General features: G+C 34.2%; 3 protein-coding genes across 3 annotated transcripts in view; 2 read left to right on the top strand and 1 right to left on the bottom strand.

The window, feature by feature from the left end:
- Positions 1 to 223: 223 nt before the first annotated feature.
- On the bottom strand, positions 224 to 5,199 carry Gabat (4-aminobutyrate aminotransferase). Its single transcript, XM_018505533.1, has 10 exons — positions 4,808 to 5,199; positions 3,021 to 3,145; positions 2,580 to 2,747; positions 2,259 to 2,345; positions 1,977 to 2,172; positions 1,731 to 1,903; positions 1,286 to 1,426; positions 1,050 to 1,207; positions 704 to 972; positions 224 to 625 (listed from the first exon to the last, which is right to left on the bottom strand). Exons 1-10 carry the CDS (start codon positions 4,869 to 4,871, stop codon positions 510 to 512), a joined length of 1,497 nt encoding a protein of 498 aa, XP_018361035.1. The 5' UTR covers positions 4,872 to 5,199; the 3' UTR covers positions 224 to 509.
- A 2,818-nt stretch (positions 5,200 to 8,017) lies between these two features.
- Positions 8,018 to 17,879, top strand: LOC108759903 (uncharacterized). The gene is given in 11 exon segments (XM_083287352.1): positions 8,018 to 8,175; positions 8,177 to 8,372; positions 8,375 to 8,427; positions 13,713 to 13,778; positions 14,188 to 14,311; positions 14,402 to 14,529; positions 15,078 to 15,187; positions 15,252 to 15,397; positions 16,664 to 16,862; positions 16,970 to 17,086; positions 17,644 to 17,879. Coding segments are annotated over 11 exon segments (1,371 nt in total). The 5' UTR covers positions 8,018 to 8,061; the 3' UTR covers positions 17,762 to 17,879.
- A 4,999-nt stretch (positions 17,880 to 22,878) lies between these two features.
- Positions 22,879 to 27,897, top strand: part of MICAL-like (protein) — an 83,480-nt gene continuing 78,461 nt past the window's right edge. Inside the window, exon 1 of the mRNA XM_018505585.1 lies at positions 22,879 to 23,903. The gene's annotated coding sequence lies outside the window, so the exon portion shown is untranslated. The remainder of the gene's footprint in view (positions 23,904 to 27,897) is intronic.

The raw sequence follows: 27,897 nt of genomic DNA, 5'->3' as shown, positions 1-27,897 counted from the left end.
ATATACAAGTATTATATATTACGCATAGTTGTGTATTGTATATTACAAGTTAGTATACAATATACAATTGATTGTTAAGCATCATTTTATACTATATTTTTTCAAATATAGCAAATGCTGCTCAATATATGAAATGTATAAATAATCGATGTAGAGAGAATTTCTACTCAATAAAAACATTATTGTTCTAAATTTGTTGAAGAATACATTTGTATAACTTTTGTCATAACTTTTTTTGAATATTTTTTAGTCCGTATCGAACCATTCATATATACTTTCAACTTACGAGACAATCAAGTATTGTCTATTACATCGTTTAGTTTATCATACTGCATTGTCATTAATTCACCACTTATCATAAACTCTTCATAATGTATCCTCATAATGTAACTGCCATAGAAAAATAATGATTATTTATAGACTTCATAAATCACACGATATATCTCCACGAGTACTCCAATATGGAAGACATCTGATTTGGAAGACACAAGATATTATCAAGATGATTTTTATTTTTTTAAAACAGAGCGAAGCGCATCCAGAAATATATCGGCATGATGCTCTGTGAAGGTCAACGCAGGCCTCAGCCGCACGGCCTGGCTGCCGCATCCACCTGTCTGAATACCTAACAAGAACAGAGGAAAATACGAAAACATGGAAGATATTCTTAGCACTCACATTTTACGTTGCAACATCACCTTACCTTTCGTTGCAAGTTTCTTGATGATGCTATCTCGCGCTTCAGGCGAGGGACAGTTAAACGCTATGAAAGTCCCACGTCCGCGCACTGTACTGATTACGTTGGAATGTTCCTTTTGCATATCCATCAAATGTTTTAACAGATAATTGCCCACGCGCGTAACTCTATCCAAAAGATTCTCCTTCTTAATCGTTTTTATAATCGTTTCGAGCAGGATCACTTTGCTGGGATCGCCCATCCAAGTATTGAACACACGATATGACAGTTTCGGTCTGCGTGGCAGATAATTACACGTTAATACTTAAAACATGATTTTATATTATTTTATCATTGAAAAAAAAATATTTACTTTAGATCCTCCGAGTGATAATAACCGCCTAATTGCATTTTCTTGCTGAAAGTCATTACGTCGGGTGGAGTATCTAAATTGAAGTGCTCGTGGCACCACATTTTTCCCGTTGGTCCGCCACCGGTTTGCACTTCGTCGATAAGTAACGCGGCTCCGTACTGAAATATTTTAACGCGAGATTGTAATATCTTTTGATAACGTACGGTAAGATAATTGCCTTGCAAGCTATGCCTTACCTTTCGTGTCACGCGTTGAAGTTCCTGAAAGAATTCTGGGGATGCGTGATTGTCGCCGCCTTCCGCTTGAATAGGTTCAATTATCACGCCGGCTACTGGTACTTTCTTTTCGTTTTTGTACTTCTCAAATAATTCCTCGACCTAAAATATCAAAATTTTTTAATCTTCTCGTGCGAAACATTCAAAGAGATATTTAACACTAGAAGTACCGAATAATTATTGACCATTTCTATTTTTTAAATTAATATTATATTTTTTGTGTAAAAGATAGGATCCTAAGATGTCTTGACTTTTCAGTAATTATGTTTTTTATGATAATGAAACATTTAGTTTTCCATCACTTTCTTAATTTTCTATAATTAATTTGTTTGTGCTTGATCCTTTTAATGAGTGAGAAATATTGGTTCTTCTGGTGTCAATGTACAATAAATATTTGAAGATATACCTCTGCGAGGCAACGCTTATCTTCCTGCTTGTTTTCTCGCACGTTTTCTTCTAAAGGATATTTGTACTCTGGAAAGGAGGCGATAGGCCAGTCGAAAGCTGGTATATCCATCTTATGAATATACTTGCTGTGAGTCGTTGAGAGACAACCTAAGGTTCTTCCATGAAAGCTACCTATCGATATTAAATGTTTCATAAAGGTTCCTAATTGGAATGAAACTTGTTTTTACTCGGACAAATGACTGACCTTTAAAGGACATAATAGAGTATCGCGGTGAGCCAGGGATTTGGTTCATCATACACGATTCTATCTCTTCCTTCGTGAACGGTTTGCCTTGCCTTTGTTTCTCAGCGTACCAGATAAAAATGTTTTTAAAAGCATTCTCATTAGAACAAGAACCGCACATCATTGTCGTAATGTGTGTTAATCCCGGTGGTGCCAACTGTCCAAAATAACAATTTCTTTCAATTGTGCCAAGATAAAAGACGATATAGAAAATGAATTATAGTTTCAACATATATCTGTTACCTCTTTCTTAAGCAGAACATCCTTTAATCTATTAGGCCAGTCTTTTCCTGGAAAGACAGCTAAAGCAGGTCTATTCGCTATAATTCTCTGAAAAGAGTCATAATCGTTAACTATTTTTCATGCAACTCGAACACCGTCTTCGTAAAGCAAAATAATTTATATGAAGATATATCAAGAATATCCGATTATTAGAATTTCTTCTCAATACTGTATATATACTTAAAGTATAAGTGATACATCTTGTAGAGGAAGTTAGCACGCAAATTGCATACATGAAAAAAAATACGGTACTCCGCGACGGTGTGCTTTTATATCACTCACTTGATTAACGGGATCGGCGAGAGCCTCCAGCATCGCGGGATGATTATACCCTAGAGGCATTGATGAGATTTGCATATAAACGTCCAGCAACACATTCCCGTCAACGTCAATTATGTAATTACCGGCGGATTTTTCATAGTCTGCGAAGAATTGTACGGAAGACGCTTGCTGAAGTCACAGATTTCAACATTGTAAACCCATTTCGTCTCTGGTATATTTACAAAAGATTTGGCATTATTACTCATATCTTATGTGTACATTTAAGTCTACATATAACAATTCTATATGACAACGGTACAACTACATAGCTCGAACTATTAGATTGAAATTCGTACGAGGCGAAGCGTTCAAAATATCGTCGCGGATAGCAAGCGACTAAATTAATAAATTAAAGAAAATGTGCCATGATGTCACCCAAAGAATCAAGAGGGTCTGACGTACTTGTATCGAACTCAATTCTTGTAGCAAGCTGCGCGATCGAGGGCCCGGTATTTCGGTCATAAGTACCGGCCCTTCAGGTTCCCTCGGCACCGAACCGGTTAAGCATCTCTTCCACGTAGTAACGCCTGCATGACAATATTACATTCATATTTAAACAAGTATTTCTACGTGCAAATTTCTACATTTCATTTAAATATACGGACTGTCCCAAAATTCAGGAATCAAAATACCACAAGAAAATTCTCAAAAAAAAAGTTTAAAGGTATCATTAAAACGCCTTACATTTTTTGTGTGCCACAGTCTTTAGTTATCGCGCGTGGCGAGACAAGCAGCCATTTAACCGTAACGTTTAATTCACTTATGATTTTAAATCTTTATATCTCAAGAACTACTGCTCGAAAAATGGCAAATAATTTTTATTTTTGGGACTTATTCTTACTGTGAATTTTAATTCACGAATTTGGGGACATCCTGTATATTCCCTTTACAAAAAATACATATAGATATGTGTACATTACACGTATAAATTTTTGTGCGCTTTTGGATTTTACTGACATATCCACACCCGAGCAGAAAAACAACTTAACTCGCTAAATTGTTCTACAACTCTGATGATCAGTTTTATTGACGGTAGTTAAGGATGATTGCTTGATACATTAGTGTGATTTTATGTATTTGAACCCCTCATAAATCATTATGTTGCAATGACGTGGGATAAAAGCCGCAAATGCACAAAAGTATGAATAAAGAAAATAGAGATTGTAACAAGGAAATTATGTTAATAACAATTTGTATCTCTAGAGACATTGAAATCAGAATTAAAAGATAAAATTCTCATTTATAATGATATCTGATTATAAGATATGTATGATAAACTTTTGTGTGATTTTGATTGAAATAACATGATGTTTTGAATGATGAACTCTCCTATCTTAGTGATATCAGATCTTCTGTTTGATATCTGAGACACTTTATATCACAAGATAGAATTTAATTCAATACAAATATGTGAAGTAACACAAAGTTGACAAGAGTGATAATGCTTGTTTTTTTGCGTTATTCCAAAAAATTTTCTACTTTTTAAAACCAAGAATTAGTTGTTTAAAATTAAAAGAGATTATAACGAATATCCTCTTTAGATTGTATACATCTCGTTGACACTTTATATCTATATTTAATTTACCTTATCATACTGAAAGAATTCAAAATAATCTAAAATATCTGGCAACCGTAATACTAATTCATATTAATACTATTTATACATATTAATATTATTTTATTGCCCGTTTTATCATCAAGAATCAAAAATATTTGTCGTTGACACAAAGCTGTGTTTTCTACAAAGTCGATTTAAAATTAACACTACAACGTTCAATATTGTGACGAAAATAAATATTCTTTTTTCCTGCTATTTAAGATTTTGAATAACATTGACTTAATTAAATTTTTGAATATATATAAGATTAAATTAATTAAATTTAAATAGAAAGTATTAATACTTTTTTTAATAAAGATACAGTTAAAAATATCTATTAAAAATGCATTGTGAGAAAGTTAATATATTAATTTCTATTTAATATTCACTACTTTTTTGCTTTCTGCGATCGCTGCTCTGTGTAGGGATTTAAGGTTCGCGGGGCGGCGAAGCAGCTGGAGCCGGGATGAATTTATCGATTTTGTCACGGTCCACGCAGCATCCGCGATAGAGCGGCGTGCTCCAGGATAGATTCTCGTCACCCATTATGTGAATTACATGAATCTGAAGAAGAATGAAGCAGTATAAATACCGTTTAGCAGCTGTCGGAGCGAGGTCCGCCCATTCAACGCACGATGATACTTGTTAACGAGCATTTCCGTTCAAGACGAGAGCACGGATACAAAGGCTACTCAGCAACGTCGTCTCTGCCGAAGGGATGGAGCCGTACTGGTCGCTGATACGCGCTGATAGCGTTCACCCAGTTTAAAGAGCCGAGAGTCTCGTGGGGGCGCGAGTTGCTCGAGCAGTCGCTTCTGCTCAGCGAGAGAAAGAGAGAGACAGAGAAACAGACAGAGAGAGAAAGAGAGAGAACTCATTTCGTGTATATCGTCGTAGGAATTTACCGTCAATTTCAGAGCGCCGAATACCACAAGTATTAATATTCTACTCGATGTGCGGAAAAAAAAATTCGGCACGTACAGCAGATATTTGGCAGCGCGTGTGAAAGGTATCGAAGGCAACAAAAAAAAAACATCGGTCTCTTTTCGCGATGCTCCGACTGCGAAAGCAGTCACTGATTAATGCGAGGTATCAAATTGTCCTTGCTTGCACAACTGTCTGTACGTCTGTTTCACCGTCAACGAATACCGTTGCGCTTCGTGTCAGGAATAGTACTGCAATTCCAACGGTTCCACGTGGCGCGATATGGTGAAAGTGAAAGTGCAATTTCGGGCTTTTTCTTCATTGGTTATATCATTTAAATGCGTAACAAAATTATACATGTAATTCCCTGAAAAGAAGTCTTCCTTTGAATGTCCCTCGTTTTACGAGCCTCATACCTGTTTATCACAATCATTTACGATGCTAAGTTATGCCGCATAACTAATTTGTAATTTGATGTTAATTTAATGTTAATTTGGCATTCATAATTAATTGAGATATAATTGAGATTCTATCATTATCATACATTATTCACAAGAATTATTGAATTTCGTGGCGATCGTTATTTGGCCACCAATGAACAATACAGCTATAAATACGAGTATGTGTATACATATATTAGGTTTATCGGAAAGTTCGTTCCAAATCGTGTAAGTCAGGACGCAATATTTCATTCAAAGAGTAAATTTATTGAAGTAAATATGTTCATAATATTTAAAAAACGACGTTTAATTGAATAAAATCAAATTTGTACATAGAATAAAAAAGGGCTAAGAGCAACAGTAAGATCTTAATTGCTACTATTTAATCCTTACAATATACATTAAAAACAAGCGTTTCGACCACCGACTAGGTCATTCTCAATATTAAAGATAAAAATTATAAATAATTATGTTCTAATAACACGAATTCAAAATTTCTTCTAACAAAAAACGTTTAATAAAAGTATCTAAATTCTACTAATTAATATTAAAATTAAAAATGTCCTAATAACGGATAAAACGTTTAAACAAAAGTCGCGTACCTACATTCTACTAATTAATATCATATTAGACTTGTACTCTTAATCTGATGACTTATATTACTTTACTTGAAGTCATATATGTGCTTCAAATTGTAGGAATTTACAAGAACCTAGTCACTCCAATTAAGGAGGTTGTAAGGAGAATGCAATATGTTAAGAATTGCTTGAAATTTGGAACATAGCTTTATCTACAAAGCATGCTTTTATATAAATTTTTTCAGATTTTTTGACCAGCGCATTTTTCTGTAAATTAATAACAAAATTCTGGATTTTATAATAGACTATCTCTCTTTCTCTTATAGGAGACTCGATTCTATGTATTTATTTTCAACAAATATTAATATTTTAAATTAAGAATCGAATAAATTTATGTTTAATATATAAAGTATAGCATATATTAAAAATATATTTGAAGATTAAAGCAACTTTTACCACTCAGTTTATTAACAATAGTAAAAAATATAATCAAAGATGTGATACTTCTGATTGAAACTGTTTGATGGAGAAAATGTGGCAACGTTGTTTCATCATCGCGAATCAAGAATATTCTATCAGTTGAGTAGTGCCGTCAAAGTTTCACTACAAATGCTTCTAAGCATTTGATTTACTAATTACAGAAAAAAAATTGTACTAAATAATATGTCAAAGAACGCTTCAAAACATTTATAGCGTCACGTTAACCTTATCTACCCGTCAGACATTGCAATCAGACATTGCAGTTTGCAATGTTACCAACTTCGATTTTTCAGTTTTACACCGTTGCCAAATCATTTCTTGAGCTAAAAATATTTATTGTTCTAAAAATTTTTTTAAAAAATATATGTTTATCTTTGAAACTTTTACACAAATAAACACTAATATTTTTTGCATTTTAATTGCATTATAATCCATATTTCTTTAAATTTTAGCTGTTTATTTCTTCAAATTTTAATGTTTAAATGTTGACTACACTCCATATTTCTTTTGTATTACAGCATTCCCCTCTCACTGCCCGCCTCAGCCTTACAACCTCCTTAAGTTGAATACAACGTAAGAGTATAACGTAATTTGCAATAGTCTCGATCAATGTATCCGTCGTGTATAAATATTTGATAAAATTGCATTTGTGAAAAGCTGTTGAAAAACTGTGATCAAAGTAAATTATGTATTAATATTATGTAATAATAGTAAATTGATATAATGGTAAATACCTTGATCGAGTTCCAACGATATAATAATTAAAGTTACAAATTGTTCTTAATCTCAATGTTAGATTAATTTTTATAACAGATGCAGTGTTACGAAAAGAACTTCTATCTTCCAGAGTAACGTTCTATTTTGAACTGCCTTAATGACCTTTATAAAGATAAAAAAAATAATAACGATTAGATAAAGAGAGTATCCTTTGTAGTGGGGGAGTTTAATAGGAATGGAAGAAGGGATAATAAGGAAAAATTTAGGTTAGAGAAATGTGTTCGATGACCTTGGCCCATCTCTCGGGTAGCTGCACGATGCCCTTGCTCCAAAATGAATGTTTCTTATTGGAGAAGAATTGATCTGTCAGTGAATTCTGAGGGCTCGTGAAATTGAAACGAACTTTCCGAACGATTTAATATGTACACGTATATAGATGTATATACATCTGCAGGCACGTGCCTTCAGTATATACATAGTTGAAAGTGTTTATGCTGCGCTTGACCCCATTGCGAAAGGCGGAAGGCAAATAACCAGTTACGATCGCTCTTGTCTCGAGACAGAATATAAAGAAATCGATGACTGGACAGGTATATCAGACGAAAGCAATAAACCGATCTGTCAGTCAGCGGATCTTATTTGACAGAGTAAGGATACCGTATTTTTCTCATGGTTCGAATACGAACTTTGTATTGAAACGTGCGAGCATGCGAACGATGGTCGGACCTCTGGTCGACGATACAATTTCGAGCGAATGCCAAATGGACCGCGATCGAGGATTTTCCAGCTTCCAGCCTCTGATCATCCCCACTATACAGCTGGGGGCCCATCCGACTTACCTGGAAACCACGCCTCAAAGTCCTGTGCCTACGGTTGGAGGTGATCGTGTTTTTGGGCAGCTCTGGGCCGCGCACGACTCACGCACATTGTCACTCGCGTGAACGCACTCGAGTGGGTCCGTCCGATCGTGCGGAACTGTCTTCCCAGGTGACAACCTGCAACCCGTTCCGAAAGAGCACCCTGCCGATTCTCACCTGCTTAACAATCCGATCAGGCCGAGCACGTGCACTCGAGTGAGTATGACTTTGCGGTACCGATATACTCTACGTGTTGTCATTCATAATTTGTTAGTACCGGACGAAGCCGGCGGGGATGAGTCCCGCATTCTGTGATCCAAAAATGCATTTAATTATGGGATCAATGATCGATTATTTCAAAGATCGCGTAAGGAATGGTTTTACTTTTATAAATCAATAAGCAATTACATAGCCTGAAAATATTTGACTTTTTTTTTTGCAATCCGTGTGTGAATTTCATTTTCGATTTATTTTTGCTTGCTAAAGTGAATCTGTTGATCGATTTTGGCTCACGTTATAATTTTTGAAAAAAATGGCGTTAAAAAGACGAAAACGATGATTTCGAGGGTTTTCATGATGTCATAGCAGTGTTAGTAATTTTTTCAAAATTTTATTAATGCCACGCGAAAGTATCAACTTTCGGCTTTAAAATACATTTTGTTTTATTTCGGTATATTTCGTTTTCGAGATAAAATAATTTAAAAATAGCTCTTTTCTTATATCATAGGATGATCACTTAATACGTGGAAAAGGCGTTTCATTCCATTTTAATTCTACATTATATGAAAAGTAAGTGTTTTTGTGCTGAGATAGTATAAAAGGCAATATAAAATTAACAAAATATAAAAGGGTAAGAAGATTATAATCTTTAATGAGTTAAAATTATAAGCTCTTTGGTGTATATAATGTATTTTGCCAATTTCATATTGCTTTTTATTTTGTATGATCCGATTATACTACGTCAGTATAAAAACACTTTCCACACATATATATATATATATATATAATGTAAAATTAAAATAGAATAAAATGCTTTTCCTACATATTAAGTATATGAGAACAGAGCTATTTTCAAATCGTTATTTCTTGGAAATGAAAAATCATACTTAAAAAGAAAATGCATTTTAAAAGTTGGTACTTTTGCGTAGCATTAATAAAATTTAAAAACACGATATTTTACTACACGATAGCCAAACTTAGATAACGGATTCGTATTCAACAGGTAAAAATATATCGAAAATAATTATTCACCCACGTATTGAAAAATAATGTTGAACAGTATTATCAATAACTGTATTAATTCTTCCGCATATATTTGCAAGTCGATCGAAGCAGTTCACGAGACTGAATCTCGTCTTTAAACTTGATTGCTCCCGTAATCTCTAGTCTTTAGATGAATTTGTGGCGTTATTGCGACCTTGACTTGACGTGGAAACAGGAGGTGCGTCAGTCTCTTTTTCTCCTTTCTCTCTCTTATTTTACTATGTCGCCGTTTTCTCAAACCGGTGCAACCCGGCGAACACGATTTTAATTTAATGATTTCGCAGTTGTGGATAGGTCGTCAATCCTTGAGTGTGATCGATAATTCTTTTGTTTTTTTATTGAAAATGCAAATGATAACACGATTTAATCATTAGAGAAGAAGATGGTATTAAATGGCACCCCAGTTACATTTTACACTATATAATTTTGTTAATAATCAATATTTAAAACTTGACAATTACATTCGTTAAAATGTTGTCGAATCGATTCCTCAAAGTTACAAAATATTTATTACTTAAGATATTATTATTAAATTATTAATAAAAATGTGGCGACATTGCATAATGACTCGAAGAAAAAAATGGGTGGTAATGTAGCCTTCCATAAAAATAGTTTGAAAATATTAGTTTTGTTTAAAAAACAGTATTTAGTTACAAAATTAACAAAAACATTTTAAAATGTATGCAAATGAAAGTATCGTACATTCACATAACTTCTGTATATAAGCTGCTCAGTACTAAAAATTTCAGTACTAAAAATACACGTAATATAAACTATAGATTAAGAGTAGAGCTTATCAATCGATTATCAAATAATTATTTTAATATGAAAACCTCAAAAAAGACGTTTGTGAGTAATCAATATCCATAGAGGACCAAGTTTAAATTTGCATATCTCAAAATATATACAGTCAAATAAAATGTTAAATAGCAAATAACACTAAAAAATACATATATTCTTATGATAATACGCTCAAATTTATGAAAAATAAGGAAGTAGGTGTAATTAAATGCTAACATGTATCTCAGAGAAACGAAATTTTACTTGAAAGTAAAAATGCATTTTAATAAGGGCTGACTATTGAGTATTATACAGGGTGTTTTCAAATTCGCGCCCGCGAAGTACAAGACGTCATACTTTACGCTAAAAGAAACAATGTTTTCCTTTTGCAAAATTGCGTCTGACAAGTAGTTTTTGCAGGAGAGCAGGTTGAAGTTGTACGAGTAAATAAAAAAATTATTTATCGAATGTAATTTTACTACAGGAAAAAGTTGTTCGTTTTAAAACAAAAAACAACTTTTTTCTTTAGCAAAATTGCGCTCGATAAGTAGTTTTTGCAGGAGAGCAGGTTGAAGTCAACAAATAAGCGCAAAAATTATTTATCGGAATTTAGTTGAAGGAAAAAGTTGTTTGTTTTAGCATAAAGCATCACGCATTGTACTTCGCGGGCGAGAATTTGAAAACACCCTGTATATTAGCGTCATGGTCAATAACGGCGAGCTACTAAACAAATAATTCCGTAGGTAATCATTAGGATTCGCTATATAATAGCGGAAATATTAAGGGAGTATATACACTGGCCATAATACCACCTTCTCCTCTATACATCGAAATATTATTAAACGTTCATTGATCGTAATAATTTTTTACTGTTTATTATCGTCAAGAAATTGCCTCTTCACGATATTTAACGCACATTTGCGAGCCGTAATGATAGGTATTATGCGTTTCCGTTTCTTGTGTCAAGAGTTAATAGAATTTATATTAGTTTCAAGGAGAAACAAGGATTTTACAAACGTTTTTATGTCACGTGTTTATTAACTGATAAAGAGAATTGCACTTGCAAATGATCCATAATTTATGACTGCAACTTTCGAATCGCGCGACCGACCCAATATATGAAGAGAATACGATACGAGGAGGATTCAAACACCGATATACCTTATAATCACTAGTAATTATGCGGATTATTGGCTCATCTTTTCTTGTCCTCCGTTCACTTGGTATGTTTATAAATCGAGATATTAAGCCAGTAAAGAAAACTGTCAGCAGGTTCGATATATAAATTTAGTAACGGGCAGTCTTGTACAGTTATAAACATAATTTAGGACGTGTGAAAAAAAAGATAAATTGGCACGGTGCTATAAATCTAACGGAAGAAGGTGGAGAATAACATTGAGAAAGAATTAATTGTAAATGACTGATTTAATCTGGGCTCGCAGAATCGTTCCCGGTCATTCGCTTCGCATAGGAATTCGGCACGATACTCGGCTCATGTTTATTCTCAAAGTCAAAATTCCATTTATTTCGCATTTTACAACCACGATTAGCATCACTTCTTTTAAAAATTGACTATCGCGTGAGAGGAATTTCGATGCTAAAATCGCGGTGCGATAAAGAGGTCGGGAAGGAGCGAGGAACATTGTTGTCAGAACCAGACAGCCTTACGTTATAAGTGTTAGATTTATGCGTCATCCCGCTATGTAGCTTTGAATTCCATTATGTCGCATCTCCGTCCACCGCATGCGAATTCTTCCAAGAGAATTCCCTCCGAAGGGAATTGGCTGTGCTTTCTTTCATTTAGCACTGCGATTTGACCAGCTGCTCTCGACGAAGGTTAACCGGGTTTGTTTTATTTTCGCTGAATCTTTCGTTTTAATTGGACTACAAGGCGAATATGTCTCATTGTGGCTTCACAAATCCTGCTATTGCGGAGTCACTTTTGATCAATTCAACTATGTAAACTGTAAATTTGTTACACACAGTAAAAAATTAAGACCCAACAAAGAATGAAGTCTATATATATATATAATGATTATATGTATATAAGGATTATTGTTACATAATTAATATTAAAATAAAAATAATTTTATGGCTCTAAGAATAAATCAAATGTAAATAAAATAATTAATACAATTAATATTAATTTTAATATTAATTATTTGAGAGAGAAATATTAATATTAATTCTTTTAATATTAATATTTTATAAGAATTGTTATATGTATATTAGGTATTAAGAATTAGTCACATTTGAGGGTTACAGTTATACCATCGTGTTAAAAAACGTTGTAGAACTTATTACCGTTATTTCTATTTTCAAATCAAAGCATCTGTCGCGAATGATGAATCTACGGTTTTATCTCATCAAAATTCGACGTGCAAATTCAGCAGCTGATTGAGACTGCGACATTGTAAATGGTTCATATTAGAGCCTAATGGATGCTGTCACTTAAGATCACTATGTATCTCATCGCGTGTCAAACAGCTGTCAATGACACGTGTACATGTTAGCGAATTCCATTTCCATTCGATATGCTAATCCATGTGCAAATAATCACATTTTTATTATTAATCGAAAATGAATATTAACTTAGTACACACCTTAGTTTTTGGCACCCTTACTACACTAATTTTTATCACTTTTACAAGTATATAAAAATTATTAAGTAATTTGTATGTATTTTGACATCTTTAGAAAGTTGTATATTTATAATAAATTTATATAAATTGTTATATACAATTGTTGTATATAATATTGTTGTATATTATATACAACAAAAAAGAAATGCGCAGGACACGAATGACCCAAAGGTGTGTATTAAGGATTAAGATTTCTTCTAAACATTGACATAAAAATTTATATTCTTCATCCACTGAAAGAATGATCCTTGGCGCCGATCCTAATCCTACGCTATACGTGTATCGCTTGATAATATGTGACATAAGCGCCAATGACGTTCCCGCCATTATTGTCGTAACGACACCATTGGCACAATACACGTTGCTTCACTTTCTTACGCAAGATTTGGCTTCTACCAGCTGATTCAAGGACATCCGGCATAATCTTGTTTCTTTGTAATCTCATTCCCCATCATTCGAAGGCGGAACTCATTACTATGCGATTGAAGTTTTGGTCACATTGTCTAATTCCAAGTTTGGAAAAGTTTTCATGCCCCTTAGAATGCCCCTGAAAACTTCTCCCAATAGGAGTTAAATGCGAGATGAATACGAAGTTCATAATTGACCGAGTTAACATAAAGCTCGACGTTGAATGATGCACTGCATCGCTTCGTTTGTTCCGTAATGGAGTTTTTATCTGTCTATAACAAAGAATGATAGCTTTTCTAGACTATATTTTACATGTATTATTCATTCACTATTTAAAAATCAAATCTCTTCGACCGAACACGAATAAACAAGAATACTTTACTAATTACAGTAATACTATAGTTTCAGGAAAACATGATCATCAGGCATCAACGAAACAATATCCTGCTCGTAGTATTACATTTCTTCATGCAAGTAAGATTTTGTTTTTTTTTTTTAAATTATGTGAATGACATTAAGATTATTAGAAGGATTTCCACTCTCTCGATCCCACAGAGGCCTTTTTATGAATATACATTTTAAGGAAGTCCAAAAGGCCTTGTTTTTGTTTGCCAATGGCAATGAAAGTTCGACCAACTCGTTTTTCAATATACTCCTTAAATACATCCAACCTCGTACAATTCACCATTTCGTAGCACTTTCCCACAGACGCGCCCTTAATATCTCACTCACGCGAGTAAAAAGTTAACGAGGCCGCCCATTTAATGGCATTGCATGTATAGCACGATTGAAGCAAGGCGCAAAGTAACAGTTTCATTTTTACGCAATTATTTGAATTACTTCTTGCTCTCAAACCTACCTTTCGTCACGAACCTTTGAAAAGGTACTCGACGTCCACGGCCATGGAAGATTAATGGATCCACCTTCAAGAAATGCAATGTGGCGGTTCGGCTATCCGAATCCAGTCAATTACAACGATAATGAGCTTTTTTGCGGTGGATACGCAGGTTCGTTCTCGCAAATTACGATTAATCTGCTGTAATCACCGCGGATGTTCGGCGTTAAAGCTAATATTGAAGATGGCTATTGTTCATCAGTGCATTGGGAGCAGAATAAAGGCAAGTGCGGCGTTTGCGGAGACGCGTATCACTCGAGCCAGCGTCCGCACGAGGCCGGTGGTGAGTTCGCAAATGGGATCATCGTTCGACACTACACCTTGGGGCAGGTAATGTAACTTTTGACATTTTCGCACACAACGTAATGCATGCAAATTTTAAATAGCACAATTATTTCGTTATATTTTCGTTGTATTTATGAAGAAAATATCACCCGCTGAAACTTATAATAATCAAAATAAAAAGGCATTTGTTGTATAAATTTTATTGCACTGAAAAAAAAAAACTGAAATTACAGCCAAAACGTTCACAATTGTTATATGATATTTCAACAATAAATGTTTTAACTCTGTTCTCTAATATCTGCGTTTGGCTCTTATCGAGTTCTGTTCTCCTTCATTGAAAAACAATGCTATAAACAGCATTATTTTAATTGAAAATAATCTCGTCGATTCAACAACAGTATTAATGAAAGAAATAAAATTTTATTAAAACAAGAGCGTAATATATTTGTTGTAGTTTTATTAATAAAGTCATTGACTAAACAAAATTATTTTCAATGAAAATGATACTATCGACACAACATTTTTTTCAGTGTCTTTTTTGTGAACTTATGATACTCGTTTTATTATACAATATCAGTATAATCTGTTTAAAGGAAATCGAGGTGGAAGTCGAACTTACAGCCAATCATTATGGGAGATTCGAGATGTATCTTTGTCCTAATAACGATCCGTCGCGCGAAGCAACTCAGGAGTGTTTCGATTCGTAAGTGATCTCTACAACTGGTACGTGAAACTACTGCTTTCGCTAATACACCTTAATCGCACAGTTATCCTTTGTACGTGTCTGGGACGCAGGACGTTCGTTTTGAGATTCCGCACGACACAGGAAAGAAGGGCATCATTAAGTACATGGTAACGTTACCGTCATACATAACGTGCTCGCAATGCGTCATTCAGTGGAACTACTACACAGGTTACGAAATTTTATCGTGCAATTACTCTTCCCGTTTCTTCCAGGTAGCAAGATGTCGTCTTATTCAATTAGTCATTTCTATGACGAAGGTGACGTCCAAACGTCATAAAAATGACGTAGGGCTGGTATTCATAGTCAGATCTTATATTCAAGATAGTCTTAAGTATAGTCTTAAAAAGTCACGAACCAATCAGAGGACCGTATTAGCGTCTTAAGACATTACTTAAGACAGTCTTAAGAAATAAGAACGGACTATGAATACCGCCCATGGATGTGTTACAGTCATAAACCAATGTTGAAAATATGTCTTTATTTTCGTGTTACCAACGGCATAAATGAATGACGTTATTAATTGATCACTAATAACGTTACCAGTACGTCGTTAATTGGCCATCCATCGACGTTGATAAGTATAACGTTGTAAATACCCCAAGAAATGCACCAAGTTAAGAGAAAGTTAAAATGACTTTATTTTGACGTCACGATAATCAAAATGATGATTTTTGTTACAAAATTTGGCTATTTATTGAAAAGTTAAGAATCAAAATTAAGCCATTTTGATTTTTTGTTGACTTTTATGTGTTCTTTTGGGACATCGTAAAATGGATAAATAAATGACATCGTTAATTGATCAAAAAGATAACGTCATTATTACATCTTAAATACGTCATTATTACATCTTAAATAGAAATGCTTCCTTTACATGTAAATGAAGCTCGTGGTTATGAATGAAATTAAAAGTAATGAATGATTTAATTGAAAACTAAGTCACAGTAGTTACTTCAATGTAATGAACGTGTACATTAAATTTCACAAAATTTTATGAAAAATACATTAAATTTCCTAGTTTCATGAGAAATACATTAAATTTCATGTACATGTACAATATACTTTTCAATTATAAATACATTAAATGTAATATAATGCCACGAAATTAAATTCAAATTGTGTAGCTTAAAAGTACATTAAATTTCATGAAATTTTTAACAGTGTAGGTAACATGACGTCAATTCGAAATGACTAACTACTGACATCAAGGGCGGAATCCATAGACGTTACTCAAGATTCGAGATGGTCTTAAGCTAGTGCTTGAGATGTCATGAACCAATCAGAGAGTATTAGCATCTTAAGAGATTGCTTCATGAGATTGTCTTGAGATTAAGGACGGACTATGGATTCCGGCTCAAAATGGCTACTGGCTAATCTTGCTACCCTGGGCTATGTCGCTTCGAGGGCGATCTCTTATCACGTCTGTTTTACTATCAGGAAACATGTGGGGCACCTGTGAAAACGGTACGGAAGCCGTCGGATGTGGAAGACCAGAAACTTTCCGCAACTGCGCCGACGTGAGCATCGTCACCAGTACCGGTGGGATACCGCCGCGGTTTCTGTATCAGAATATTCTTTACGAGCTGTACTCGATAGGTCCAAAATACTCCACCGCGCCGCTCGCACGGCCATTGAGGTGAGAATTGTTGTGTTAAAAGGATACGTTAATTCGCGCGCGTGTCAGCGTCAAACGTTCAATTGTTGTCGATACGACACGCACGTGCATGGGTTTCACGATTTCAGAGTTCAAGTGTGCGAGCCAACTGCGGCTTATCGATACAGGCAGAATATGACCAATTGGTGTCAAGTGAATTGCATTCGCATCCCGTCGAACTGTCCGCCTGGTGTCTGTCACTGCCTGTGAGTATCCATTAAATTGATCGGTACGCGAGTTTAAGCAATAAATTGTTATTGACTCGGAATTGCATTAACCCTGCTAGTCTCTATTCTTTACTATACGATCATATTATTTGGGTCAATACGATTAAAAAGCTTTAAAAAATAAAAAATAAAAAATTTTCACGGAAAATTGATTTTAACGGTAATAAATGAAGTTATCAAATATTAGAGAAAAAAAATTTTTTAATATATATAAAATATTAATAAAAAGATAAATTACATTTTGAGTCAAATTTATTATACTATCATGCATTGTTTAGGTAGATATGACTAAAAAGCTCTAAAAAAATAACAGATAAGCAATTTTCACAGAAAAAGATTTTACATTATCAGACAAAGTTATCAACTACCAAAAAAAAGATTTTTTAAATATTAGTCAGAAAATAAATTACATTTTGTTAAATATTATAGATCTGAGCGGATCAGCGGGATTGAAGAATTAATTCGATTATGACTTTTATTTTAGCGTTCGTGTTTTCAAAAATTCCTCTCTGATTCTTGTTTCGATATGATTACAGGAACACTTGTGACGCTATCGGAGATATCGCCGATAAACCTGGAGCGGACCAATATTGCCTGAGACGTTGCATGCGTTATCCGTCGAACTGTCCGATTGATCGCTGTAACTGTTATTGAAACTGTATAAACCATGACCGGTATTGACATTCTACGTACAGCGTCAAATGTGGGATGTGAATATGCATAAGTATCGTCGAATTAATAAAAGTCTGACCGTAATACGCGTAATTTCGCAGCTTACTATGAAAAGTATTCTATACGGATAATACTACGAAAGTTTCTCTGTACGTTTCTCTTACCTTATTCGTGGCTGCTGCTTCCTGGAAAATTTTTGAGATACGCTATAAATGTAAAATCCACTTTGCTTAGAAATCCATGATTTATGTCGAATTCTCACAAGCTAAAATTCTATTTATAATTTTATATCTTATGCATGATATACTGCAATTTTTTAAAAATATATATTTTAATATACATTTTAGATATGCGAATATTCCATAGATATATTTTAATTCTTCAAATGTTTCTCGTATTAAATACGACGACATATAAAATTATAAATAGAATTGTATAATAATGTGACGCAATCTATAGATTACTTAAAGTGGACTTTAAAGTAATAAAACACAAATAATGCAATATACCTGCTCTCTGTGAAACGCGAGAGAGGTGAGTGACGAAGAAAAACCGTGTAATGGCACTATAATATTTAATATTAGGACATTCTATTGACAGCTTAAAATTTTTCACGCGTATATCACATATTATATACGTAATCGTCAACGTTCCCCGCGGCCTTATGATATATTAATAATGCAGCTATGTTTAACGAAACGATGAGACGGTTCACCAATTTCACGCGCTTCTCCAATCGCCAACGAGAATTCGTAATTAATGATACCAATTGGAAAACGTACGAGTTCATACATTTTCGCAGCAATGTATTGTTTATGTATATATTATACATATAATCATAAATCTCTCCTCACTATAGTTAACACTTTACAAAACTATATACACTAAAGCCATCTTTGTATCGTCTACAACGCTAGCTAGCAACATTTTCTTTTTTTCCTTTCATCTCTCATATATATAACATATTCTTTTATATATATATATATATAATTATATATATATTTATATATTTATGTCGGCACGCGCTTTCATACGCGCAGTATAATAATAATAATCGTCGCCAAAGTGCGTAACATTAGCGCATCAAGTTAAAACTCGTGCTACGCCAAATTCTAGCGCGAGGTGTACGATAATACAAAGTTCATCTATCTGTCACTTACTGCTAATTGCTATGCAACTAATTAACGTCCGCGGTCGGTTGCGGTTTAATTATTCGTGTACTCTCTCCTTCTCTCTCTTCCTTCCGTATTTTCCACACGACTCTCCGCTTTATCATTAATCCTCTCATTCCCTATCGATACGCAATATTATGCAATTGGCGGAGCACTTCTCATTTCGACGGATTATTTCGTGCATTAGTAATGAGGTAAAATAAATCACGTTAAATTATTGTCTTTATTTTGATAGATACTTAAATTAAAAGTAATAAATATATTGTCGACGTGTTATTGCGCTAATTAAATTTAACTAAAGCTACTTAGATATTGGATTCTTGGGGAAATTAAAGAGAGGTATAATTTAGGAGTGGGAGGATTAATCGCGACACGCAGACAGCCGCCTCGAGCTTCGATCTTATGGACGATGAGCGAGCAGATCGAGAAACACCCTCTTGGTACTTTATACACTGTCGTTTCGACGAATGCGTCCTCAGGACGACACAATTACGACAGAAGTTGCATTAACTTTTCGCGTCAGAATGTAAAAGAAAAAAATAAAATAAAAGAAAAAAAAATCGTTCGAAGATCAAATTCCAGAACTCGCGAGAAATCATTGGGAAATAATGGTGCCTCTTATGAAATTGCGGAAAGGAAGGTAATCCTGTATGAAATGCACGGCTTTATGTGCATGATTTTCTTTTCTTTCCTTTTTTTATGCAATTAAGGGTGCGGTTAAAGTTCTACTACAAATGCTTCGAAGCATTGAACTGACCGATCAGAAGAGAGAATTTTACGTTTGACCGATCAAAAAATACTTCAAAGCATTAATTCCGAAACATAATAGGTGTAATAAGCTTTAAGCCTTAAGAAACTGACCATTTATAGTCGTTTATTCTTCTTACATTCGACTGTGATTAATCAATTTCTTACTGTTACTTCTTACATCAAGCTTCTTACAGAGAAAAAATTTACTATGAATGCTAATCCTATAGGTACCATGACGGCAAATTCTACTTGCAAATATGGATATCGAAAATTATTTGCAGGTGTAACAAATACTTATTTTTTGTACTCGATACAAAAATTATTATTTGCAACAAATGCAAAATATTTGTCAAATATGCAAATTTGTTTGCTATAAACAGCAAACAAATTTGACAAGTAGATATTGCAAGCCTTTTGCATTTAGAGCAAAATTATTTTTCTTTATATGTTATTCCATATATTGTAGACGACGCATTATCCTGGATCTACAATAGGTATTTTAAGCCTTAAGTCGTAAGAAATTGACCAATTACAGTCGAATTCGAGAAGAATAATCGATTGATTCGTCCATTTCTTATGGCTTAAGGCTTAGAATTCTATTGTAGATCCGGGGTTACGGAAAATGGTAGTCCTTAAGGCTTACTACACTTATTGTGTTTTAATACGTGGTCTACAATGGCAGTAGCGGACGAGGCTGTAAGAGTAAGAAATTGACCAATCACAGTCGATAATTCTTCTCACATTCGACTGCGATTGGTCAATTTCTTACTCTTAAGCCTTATCTGCTATTGCTACTGTCATTACGTGTTTTTCAATAAGAATACAGTCAGACACAGCGTAACAAGTGAATCATTACATTCTCGTTGTTTGTGTTAAACAAGGACGAAATGATTCACTGTGTTACTCAGTGTCTGACTGTTTACTTGCTGAAAAGCACTCATTATATCCACGCATAAAACCTGTTTTACAATAAATCGCAAGCCGTAAGCTGTAAGAAATTAACCAATCATAGACAATTATTTTTTTCATATACAACTGCGATTGGCCAATTTCTTACGGTTTATGACTTGCGACCTTATTGTAGAACAGGCAGAAGACTTACCATGATACCCAACATCAAATCACCATGGAAACGTTCAGTCATTCAAACGTAACGGATGTGTTTATTCGTTTTATCGATGCGACGTCGCTATTCCTCACTGTCGACGATTCCATTCTTCATTTTAAGACCACGCATACAAAAAGACAGTAAGACGTAAGCAGTAAGGAAATCAACATGTTGGATAAGTTGGATTGGTTATTGCTTACGTTTTACTGCTTTAAGTTTTTTGTGTGCCATGGCCTTTACTTTGCACGAACTATGCGCGAATTATGACGATCGCGACTGAACGTGGCGGATAATCAAAACGGTTCCTTCCGGAATTGCCCGTCACTCGATTACGGCACTTTCGACGCTCATCTCACGTGTGAATAACACAACACAGAAAATCGCTTTGGAAACGATCCCTTGGAAGGGCGCGAAGTTCGCGTCAAAAATTCACTATCGATTTTACGCGCTCGATATGCAAAAATGCGAAAGCGATGGGGAAAAAAGCGGTTAAAGAGAAAAATAGAAAAAAAATATAATTATACCAATAAAAATTTAAAAGTAATATGAAGATATTATTTAGCATTTGCAAAATTAATTAATATTTTTGATTAAAAATATTATTACATATTGCTGTATTAATATAAGTAATATATTTCAAAGTTAGTAATGTTTCAGTAGAGTATTTTTACATTTCTAAATTGGGTTTCTAAATTGGGAAGTTTTAATTACGACAGTGAATATACGTAATTTTTATAACTTTACTTTCTCTCCATGTTATACTTTTAATTCTAATTTTTTCCATTAAAACTGTGTGTCATGAGTTTTTAAAATTCATAGTGTAAAGCCTGATTTACAGATCGGACTGAGAGTTTCATCTTTTAATAAAGTTGTGACACTTTTTTACGTAAGCAAATGAGCTGCTACAAATGTACTGTTTTTCCATAAAAATATATTAAGATTAATCTATTACTAGTATGTGATTTGCTGTGTTATTTCTTGTTTTTTATCACTTTTTCCTTTTTTGCCTCCTGTTTCTTCGTTTTCTATTATCTGAGATAAAAGTTGACAAACTTTGGAAAAGACAAGAAATATAATTATCGCTAAAACGGTCGCAAAAAAGGAAAAGACGAGAAGTAAAAAGTGAGAAACAAGAAGCAGATAGCACATTGTAGATTAGGCTTTTAATCTTTACAATCTTTCCTTCCATTATCTAAAAAATACAATATTTTTTACTCTTGTCGCTTTCTTATCAACACAGCGATTTATATGTAATAACATCGCAAATTATTTTAGTAAAAAACAGAATATTATTTTCGCATTCAAGTATGTAATATCGCGCTCAAATCATCCGCAAAAATTATTGCAAAATTTGTTTCCGTCTCGTCACAATAGAATGGCAGCGCTAGGCTTTGCATTATTCGCGTTAAATCACGCGATAACTGATAAGCTTTACTTTGGCATTATATTCTCCTATAGGCTGCATTTCAACATATCTTCTCTGAGAGAAATTTTATTCGATATTATATAATATTTATTTTTTCTTTTATTTATTCTTGCACTAAACTGTATTAGAACATTCTTTGGTAATCGGTTTAGCAAACAAAATTAATCCGTTAGCGCTTAGTGATTCTTTAATATAATTAATTTTTGCCTTTAGTTCTTCGCTGAATCTACACTGTTAGAAATGTTCTTAAATTTTATTTACTTTTAAGTTACACAATTTGAATTTAATTTCATGACATTACATTAAATTTAATGTATTTTTCATGAAAATTTATGAAATTTAATGTACACGTTCTTTTCATTTAAGTAACTTATACTGTAACTTAATTTTCAATTATAAATCATTCATTACTTTTAATTTCATTCATAACCACGAGCTTCATTTACATGTAAAGGAAGCTCGTGGTTACATTTCTAACAGTGTAAGTATAGAAACCAATTATATCTGGAGACACTGGCAGTGTCTCGGTGCTAAACATGGCGCGAGACACGGTTTAAATAACAGCACGTCAAAAACATTTTAATCTTTGTACGTTTTTGACATGCTGTTATTTAAATGAGCTGCTGATTTTATTTTGTATCCAATTAAACATTGAGAATGATCCAATAGGGGCCGAAACATTTGTGTAATAAACTTACGTTTTAATAATTTATGGCATTAAGATCCAGCTTGGCTTGTAGCCCTCGATTTATTAATTTTATAAATTATTTGAGCCTGTTACCAGATGGTAACTACTATTTATAATGAAAGTGTTTTTATTTTTTCTCTACGTGCCCTACAAGAGGAGATTAAAGAATCGCTAAGCACTGATTAGTTTTCTCTATTGAACGCAGCCATTATCTTTCTTCTTTGTTGTCACCATGTATATATATATTTCGATTTCGATAACATTTTTGTCGGAGATACCGTTTTGGAGTGTAACCCGAAAATACAAGATCGCGAGAGTTTTGTTTTAACTCCGGCCGGCTGGCTAGAGCGCGCCTTGTTTACATTGACTCGCGCGTAACTTCACTCCGTTAACGGACGCGCGGATAAAGTGGGAGGTGGGGAGAAGTGCGTCGAGATACTCCGAACAGACGCATGTCGCACACACCGAGCGAATTCTTTCTGTTGATTACGCCGCATACTTTCTGGCCGAGAGCAATTAAATCTGGAAGTCTCGCACGCAAAACGTGTTCTTGATTCTCGTTACTGTCGATCGCGGTTGTCGCGGGCAGCGCGCAACGTGACCGGTGTGAAGTTGCCGTCGTCCGATCTTTCCTAACGGACCTCGAAAGTTTTAGTGACGGGCGACTCGTCTCCCGTTATTTGTCTGTCCAGAGACTCGAGAGAACATCGCGCGTGTCGTGAAGCAGTCGAAGTGGATCGGAGTTCACGGAGTGCCGAATTGAGTGACGGTTGATCGCCGCGGAGTGATAATAATTAGCGGCGATCAATATTGTTTCTTGATATTCGTGATGATGGCGTTTGATGGCGGCCGGTCGTTATCGCGTTAATTGTCGAACAATCGACTGTAGATCGATTCTCTTGCCCGACGAGGGAATGGAGGAGCCGACGGATGAGAAAATGGTGGTGTCGACGAAAAGGCGAAGGAGCTACCTGTGGCCGGTGAGCGACTTGATAATTACATTGGGTAATTAAACGATCGTTAGTTCACACCGTCTTCGACGAGAGGCCTGTTCTTTTTAGCTGAACTTCTTGCACGGTTCATCTTTTTCCTTTTTCTCTGCAACGTGGAGGGAAAAGGAAGAAACATGAACCGTGCAAAAACTTTAGCTGAAAAGAACAGACCCAAGAATTCGATGCCGTTACGTTACAGCGATGCTGTCCAAGATTTGTAATTATAGGCATTGACTTGTGGATGGATATCGACGTTCATGCCTTCTGCATTCTTAAGGATGTTTTGTTTATACAATGTCGGATAAAATATCAGTCAAAATCAGGTAAAAATAGTTAATATCAGTCAATATCGTTCAAAAAACTTTGATATTATCCCGTGAATACTCCCTGAAACTAATTACAAAAAACAAAAATAATTTGACTTATGCAGTAAATGATTTATGCAGTAAAACCATATTTGATCATATTTTGCTGCAGTCTGAAGTCAGTAATCTTTAATCGAGTAAGTGAATTCAAATAATACTTACGAATATTAATTATTGTTTTATTAGTATATGTACGTATAAAAATTTGTTTTAATTCTTGATATTATTTCCTCATCAAATTTGAAAATAAATATTATAAAACGCGATTTTACATAAGAATCAAGACAAACAAAAAAATTAAATAATTTTTAAAGAAAGTTGTGTGCTCAAATTTTACATAAACATAATAATAGAACAATCTGTAAAATTTTTATTAAATTTCTAATATTTTGAAAATAAATACTAAACATCCTTAATGGAAGTAGAAAAAGGAAAGTAATAGAGACGTGAATGCCGACACATAAACTGTAGAACACAAACTAACAGTAACATTATATCAGAACTGTAATTTTCCATTCGACAATAAATGTAATATAATCAATGGTTACCATCTCTCTGACTTTTTAAACAAATTTCCAGCTTTCCGACTAACGGAAAAGATTTCATGATATTTTTTTCTAGAGAATGCATTACAAGATAGTAATTTTAATAGTGGTAATCAATCTCTGGCAAGATAGTGGAATCTCTCCGTCAGGAAAAATGGCAACCATAAATATAATATATGTACTGTATACGTAACAGTTACATTGTTAGAAATTCTCGAAATATTTTGGAGTGAAATCCCACTTTAATTTTCGGCTCCACCAATACAAGATTAACTTTAATCTCGATTTAATTTATTCTTTATCTTTTTTGAATTGTAAGAATTAGAAAAAAATGAACAGTAAATTAAACCGAGATTAAACTTAATCTTATATTGCTGGAACAAGGCCTAAAGAGTGAAAATAGAGGTACCTAGTCTTGAAAAAAAGTGGCTCAATTTTCAATCTTTAAAAATGCAATTGCACTTTTCAATTCAAAGGCCGTTTTCATGGTATGTATGATTATTTAAAGATTAAAGGTCACCGAGGGATCCATCAATGAAATTCATTCATGAATTTCTTGGTAACCTTTAACCTTTAGGTAACCATATATTGTGAAAACAGGTTTAAAAGTTTTAGAGAGAAATTATAACATTGACGTAATGATTAATCCGTGTTCTGGAGTCTAGTCAATGTCCAGAATTGCAAATCAGCACTGCATTAAGCAGCGTCTACAATAAGATTTTAAAATGTAAAATCTAAGCTTTTAAGCCTTAACCGTAAGAAATTGATCAATCACGATCGAACGTAAGGAGAATAATCGGCAGACTAATCAATTTCTTACGGTTTGAGATTTAAAGTTTAACTTTCACGCCTTAAAATCTCTGATGCTTTCCAACAACACAGTGATCATTTCATCTTTACTTAACATTGGCAAACTACAAGAATGTATGTCAGTTTCTACCAACGTAGATTAACTTCAATCTTGGTCTAACCTACTTTTTATCTTTTTCTGATTCTTAGAAAGAATAAGTATTATAAAACTAAGATTAAAGTTATAAAACCAAGATTAAATCTGCATTGGTAGAAATGGATAGTAGTGATTCATGGTATTACACCGTGTCATCTGTGTTTCTTGCTGGAAAGCATCAGAGATTTTAAGACGAAAAACTTAAAAGTCCTAAAACGCAAGAAATTGATCAATTATAGTCGATTAGTCTCCTTACATTCGATTGCGACTGATCAATTTCTAACAGTTTAAGGCTTAAAAGCTTAAGTTTTACGCTTTAAAATCTTATTTTAGACACCGTTTCACGGCGATCGGCGCTTTGAACTTTGACACACATTCCACACACCACGCACGTGTCCCGTCATTTTATTTACTGAAATAATAAAAAATACAGTCCCACTTTTATTTTTTTGTTTCAACTATCGTTTGGCTGGCAGTGCAATTTAAACGTTTTGACGTTTCTGTACTCTCCTAAAGCGCATTTTGCAGTCGCGTGTTTTCTGTTTGATGTACCTATATCGAATAACGTTAAGATGCGGAGACGTAAAAGGTTACCTCTAAGGGCTTAGACGAAAAATAAATCGCGCAATTTACGACCGGATTTACCTTTCGAGACTGATCGTGATAGCAATTGAGGCGAAGTAATCGGAACGATATCAATTCTCTTCCAACGCGATAAGTTAATCGATTAGGAAACGAGGACGGGTGGGGGTGGGGGTGTAAATTGGAAGCGATCTTGAGAGAGTAATTTGCTTTCTCACACTTTTCTCCATTCCTCGCGAGTTCAATGACGCAACTTACAATGTTTTATCACTATTGTCACTGGCGTTCTCGTCTCTTAGGCTTCGTGTGAATATTGCGCCACGTGTTTCGTGCTGAACGCAATTTTGGAGAGAGGACAGTGAAAATGACGAATCGTGAATCTTTCACGTTTCTACCTCTTGACGACACACCGACTATCTCCGATCGAGACGCGAGAAGTTGGACCAGTGAGCTCTATAATATATAGCTCTCTTTTCTGAAGCGAGCCTTCCTTATATTAAACTATAGAAAACTACAGCTCGACGGAGAATAGGAACACAAGCAAATACTGATCCTTCTATATTTTTTTTTTTTTACTTATGATAGTAAAACATCAGCCAATCAGCGACGGAAAAAGCAATACCATCTTTGCATCAGAATCCTTGTTTAGAAATTGACCCCCCAACTGCTCCATGACTCGCTCCAGTATGTTATAGATCTCACTGAGTTGGACTGGGAGATCTGGGAAGATCCGGGGAATCCAGAATCGCAGGAATTCCCGGATTCTTGGATCGCCTCCTCGTCGATCGATGTATGGATGCATCTCAAGGAAAATCCTGGTGGATCTTCGAGACCGTTGCGAGATCAAACGCTTAACACCGACAAATTGATCGTGCTCGTAGACCTTAGACCCGTAAATTTTCCTCGAAGTATTTGGAAATTGATTAACCTTACATTACTCGCGTGGTATTTTTTAAAATGTAGTTACTCGTGTGAGATGTTTCTGGTATTCCATAAAAGTTGAAACATCTTATTATATTTATTATTGATTTTAATAAATTTGATATGTTTTATTGCTGCTCTAACTTTATCTCTCTGCTTTATCGCTTTGCTTTGTTTATTGACCTTAATTAGAATAGAATAGAATTTATTTACTTCATCTTTATTGACCTTAATTTCATTTTAGTTGTTCAAACTTACACGAGCCTTATTTTGTTATTTTGTTTTGACACTCCAACATTATATATATATATCAAATTCATTGTTTTTTATGATTTACAATTGAATAAAGATTAATAATATTGTATACATTCTTTAGATAAATTAAGATAAATACGAAAATTTTATTTTAAATTGTGAAACAATTTGCGCTAAATATAGTAACGTGTATAAATAGTACTCATATACATTCAGCGGAATTTATAAAGCGGGGGTGTTCTGGACACCCCACGCGAGTAATGAAGTGCTATCTATACATAGATGTACGAAAAGAGTGATTTCGCCGAAGTATCCAAAACTTTAGATCCAGAGAGAGAGAGAGAGAGTGAGTGAGAGAGAGAGAGAGA

This window comes from Trachymyrmex cornetzi, unplaced genomic scaffold, assembly GCF_001594075.2.
Source record: "Trachymyrmex cornetzi isolate Tcor2-1 unplaced genomic scaffold, Tcor1.1 scaffold21, whole genome shotgun sequence".
In the NCBI taxonomy this organism is placed as follows: Eukaryota; Metazoa; Arthropoda; class Insecta; order Hymenoptera; family Formicidae; genus Trachymyrmex; species Trachymyrmex cornetzi.
This window is presented reverse-complemented; position numbering and strand designations above follow the sequence as displayed.